The 4615-nt window shown below is 46.4% G+C and overlaps 1 protein-coding gene across 1 annotated transcript in view; it reads left to right on the top strand.

Moving 5' to 3' along the window:
- The window catches only part of Tgfbr2 (transforming growth factor beta receptor 2), an 89260-nt gene extending 84901 nt beyond the window's left edge, over positions 1 to 4359 (top strand). The window contains exon 7 of the mRNA XM_013346451.2: positions 1611 to 4359. Within this exon, the coding sequence (XP_013201905.1) occupies positions 1611 to 1790 (180 nt within the window). The 3' untranslated portion in view covers positions 1791 to 4359. The remainder of the gene's footprint in view (positions 1 to 1610) is intronic.
- The last annotated feature ends 256 nt before the right edge of the window (positions 4360 to 4615 follow it).

The following is a 4615-nucleotide window of genomic DNA, read 5'->3' as shown; positions in this document are numbered from 1 at the left end:
CAGGAATTAGGTGCTGGGATGGATGGTGCGTCCTAGTGAAGCTATGTCACTCACCATCTCTTGAGGTCTTTCCTGCAAAGTTCTTATAATGAAGCCATTATTCATTATGATAAAATTCTGGAAAAAATTTGCATAATACATTTTTTCTCTTAATGAGATTTGTTGCCCTATTGATTTCAAGGTAATGCTTAATATTTAATTCAATTTACTGCCTGTAATTACTGTGTCAGAACAAAATAAATGTTTCTGGTATAGCAACAATAACACTCTACTCTTAGCGGGGCCATCAATCAATACCATCAGTTAGGTGAATTATGCAATTAATTCCACACCAAGAGCTGGGGTGGGGGAGCTCCGTAGATGTGAAAGTGGCTGGGATTGGCAGGCAAGTGCCAACTCTCCACAAAGACTGTTAGGTGTATCTGCCTTACCTGTATGGAGGTCACCAGGGCAATGTTGTCCTCTACATGGAAGGAACTGATCTTATTGCTATGTCTCAGACTATTTACTTACCTTCTGATATTCTGAGAGGCCTTGAAATAGTAACAAAAATCTTCATGATGCAGAATGAAATCCAGCCTGTGGTAGAGCCCTTGCTGACTGGACAACCTTTCCCGCTTGGTGGTCAGGATCAGTGGGTGGAGCTGTCTTGGGAAGGATGGGCTACAAAGTATCTTACAGTCAGGTTTATTTGGCATACAAAGATAGCCGTGTCAAAGAGCCTGGCTTAATGCCATTGGAGGTGACTGGGGCATCATGGGGTCACCCTTGGCAGTCCTGGGAGCAACTTCTGAGTCATTCTATCAAATATAGACTTTACAAAGTGAATCCAGGCTAATGTCTGCTCCATCTGGGCCTGGGTGCGCAGCTTTGCTCAAACAGAAGGGTACCGGTGTTCCAGTCATGTTACATTCTGAAAGGGTAGAAGTCCAGACACCGAAAAGGCAAGGGAAAGGGAGAACCGAGGCCTAAGGTGGGAATCAGGGGTCTTTCAGACCCTGGAATGGATATGTTTCTTTCAGTCTTTAGAATGCATGCTACCAAGGATGGACCCGAGATGCTGGAGAGATGGCACAGTTAGGAAAGGGTTTACAAACGACTGTCAGGACCTGAGTTTGGATCCCTGATACCCATGAAATAGCTGGGTGTCATGGTGTGCACCTGTGAAACAGTGTAGAGGAAGAGGTGACCAAAGGATCCCAAAGCAGTGGGCTCGGGGTTCAGTGGGAAACCCTGTGATCAGTGAGCTTGGGGTTTAGTGCGAATTCCTGTGATTGGTGAGCTTGGGGTTCAGTGAGAATTCCTGAGGTCGGTGAGCTCTGTCTGCGTTCAGTAAGAATCCCTGTGATCAGTGAGCTCGGGGTTCAATGAGAATTCCTGTGATCAGTGAACTCTGGGTTCAATGAGAAACCATGTCTCAAAACCTAAGGTGGAGAGAGATTAAGGAAGACAGCTGACTTCACCCTTCGGCACACATCTGTGCACATATGACCACATAGGGAGTCTAAACCCTATTCTGATAGGACATCATTTGACAACGATGTGTTGATGCTAATTCCATGGAGACCACCCACTGACGATGCCCTTGGAACCCCTCCCTTCTTCTGCAGGGCATCCAGATCGTGTGTGAGACGCTGACAGAGTGCTGGGACCATGACCCTGAGGCCCGCCTCACAGCCCAGTGTGTGGCAGAGCGCTTCAGTGAGCTGGAGCATCCAGATAGACTCTCTGGGAGGAGCTGCTCCCAGGAGAAGATTCCAGAAGATGGTTCACTGAACACTACCAAATAGCTTTTTCTGGGCAGGCTGGACCAAGCCTTCAGAAGCCGCCCTTTCACCAAAGACCAGAGGCAGCTGGATGCTGTCCTCACGGATGCTTCTGGGAAACCAAGGACTTGCTCCCTTCTTACCTGAGAGCTGCTCCATATTCAGAAACAGCAGCAGCAGCAGGAGCAGTAGGGGCTAAGTGACAGAGAGCATTCTGTGCCTTGGACGTTGTCATGGCATAAGCTGTATTAGCACCTCCTCAGGAAATGAGATTGATTTTTACAACAGCCAATAACATTTGCACTTTATTAATGCCTGTATGTAAATATGGATAGCTATGTTTTATATCTATATATCTATATATGTCTATATCTCTCTATCTATAGCCATACTCTGCAAGGAGACAAAGAAAAAGATCAAATGCTCCCAGGAGATTAGCTTTTATTGGAGAGTTCCAAACTGGAGCAGAAGGGACTCGCGACAACATTAGCACTTGACAATCACACACGTGATGGTCCCCTGAATGTGGGATTGGGGGGATGGTTGCATGAAAAGGATCCATGCCTCACAGCCTGCTTTGGCCACAAAACACTTTTGTTTTGCAATAATTGCCCTCTATATGCGGGTGCTTTCCAGGCCAGGGAGCTAAGTTCCAGCCCACCGCTATGTCCCAGGGTCTTCCATGTGCCTTGCTTTTCTTCATTTTATCATCGACATTCAAGTTCTACATCTGACTTGTGAACCTGTGGACTTAGCCTAGAACCCTGGCTCCATCCTTCCGCTTTCATGGACTATGGAAATCAAAGAGGACATTTTCCCCACCCATGAAAGTGTCAACCATCTGATAAGATTGTGCTGTTTGATTTTTCTTCTGTGCCGAAGTTACTATTACTCATCTCCAGCTGTTCCCAGTTGTTTTTTGGTTTAGTGTGGCACACGCCACACCCCGCCCCTGCAGCACTGTGTTTCATTTTTGTCACTCTCCTGCAGTAGTCGCCAGCTTGCCATGGCAACACCGATGGCTTCCATCTTCCCAGGCGCCCGAATAGCAGACAGGATTTAAATGACACACACACACACTGCCCATCCTGTACAACTTGTCTGGGGATACTTTGAGCCCGTGTTTTGCTTAGTCAGCACAATGTCTGTAAAAATTTAAGTATTGGAGGTGTCGCAGAAAAATCTCCATTCTAGGTAAGGAGTGAGTGTGTTCCCAGCGTCCCCTCTAGAGGGCACCGCTGACAGTAAGAGGGTGTGACTCTGACACCTCTGCTTCTTTTCTCACCCTTAAACAGTCTTCACATTACCCACCCCCACGCCAGTCTGGAAATGAAAGCTGCTGCCAGTCAAGACCCGTTGTAAGAAATGAGCATCTGGGAGTCTGGAGAGATAGCTCAGCAAATAAAAACCAGTGCCTCCCAAGCAAAAGGACCTGAGTTCAATCCCCCAGAACCCATGATAAAAAGCCATGGTCCTCGGAACACACTTGTAATCTCAGCACTGGGGAGGTGAACACCCATGGGAGCTTATTGGTCAGCTAAGAAGACTCTCGGCAAGGTGAACAGTATCCTGGCGGATGACCCTGTCTTTGACCCCTGACCTCCAGACACGCCTGCACCACACGTACACCCTCACACACATGCACACACTAGAAACGGGCATTCAAGCCGCCGCGTGTTGGTGCCATGCTGGACTGCATGTACCTTGTCTGATGTTAGGGATTGAAGCTGACTAGGAATTGGACCTCGGGACCTCCTGTGCTTGATCCTCCTTAGGTCAAGTTCTTGGTCTCGGCATGGTCCTAACCCTTGCAGAAATGGCTTTGAATAGGGGACACACAACACTTCCATGTGGAGTTCGGAAATCTGTGTCCACTTGGATGAGCGCAAAGAATGGGCTTTAATTAGGGATCTTGCTAATCCACCTCCAAATGTGGATGGGGCTAGCAACAGTATTTTTTTTTTAAATGTGTTTTTGAAGCTTCTTTTCAACCAAATAGGAACATGATTGAAGGGCCACCAAAGCTCATTTTATTCTGTCTGGACCATGGGAGGCCTCAGATCACAGGGGGGTTTAGGATACATGGTCAAGATGGGGATGGGACAGAAATCTGTGTACTCTGCCCTGTGGAAGTGTGTTGAGCAACACCTTGGAAATCCCCCAAATCCACTTGCACCTTAGGGCATGCCGACGCCCTCCCAATAGCTGTTCTTCACCGCCCTCTAGCGGTGAGTTTATAGAATACTGGTCCACTAGTGGGATTTCTAGGGTTCGAAAGTGATTTTGCTTCCGGGTTATCATCAGAAACTGGAACACAGTGTCATGTTACTGTGGTTTGTTTTGTTTATGTCATTTTTTTTCTTATTCAAGAAAAAGACCAAGGAATAGCATTGTAGTCATTCCTCGTCATGTTGACTTCTGTTCACTACTCCGCATAAAGGGAAGGTTTTATTCTTTTGTTGAACACTTCAGCCATACTCATGTATTAAAATAGGAATGTGAATGCACCATGTTCTTTTTATATCAAAATCTAAAGCACTTATTTTCATTCTATGCAGTTTTTCTTTTATATAAATAAAAACATCTAGTAGATCAAATAAATCAAAGGCATGGATGATCTTACCCCTCGTTCCTATTCCCGGTAGCTAAACCACTTCACACACTGGCTTGTTCGGCCACATAGCTGAAAATGTCATCTACAAATCCTCCCTGGGTTTTTCATGTGGGTTGTGAGTGCTTTTCCCCTGGGCACAGGCATACACCTTGTCTGCTAACCTCAGATTAGGGCACCAGGGACAGAACAAAGTAATGATTCCATCAAAGTCCCACTGGGCGAGCAAATGAGTTAG

Source organism: Microtus ochrogaster, chromosome 5, assembly GCF_000317375.1.
Source record: "Microtus ochrogaster isolate Prairie Vole_2 chromosome 5, MicOch1.0, whole genome shotgun sequence".
In the NCBI taxonomy this organism is placed as follows: Eukaryota; Metazoa; Chordata; class Mammalia; order Rodentia; family Cricetidae; genus Microtus; species Microtus ochrogaster.
The sequence above is the reverse complement of the archived record's forward strand: the minus strand, read 5'-3'. Positions and strand labels throughout refer to the sequence as shown.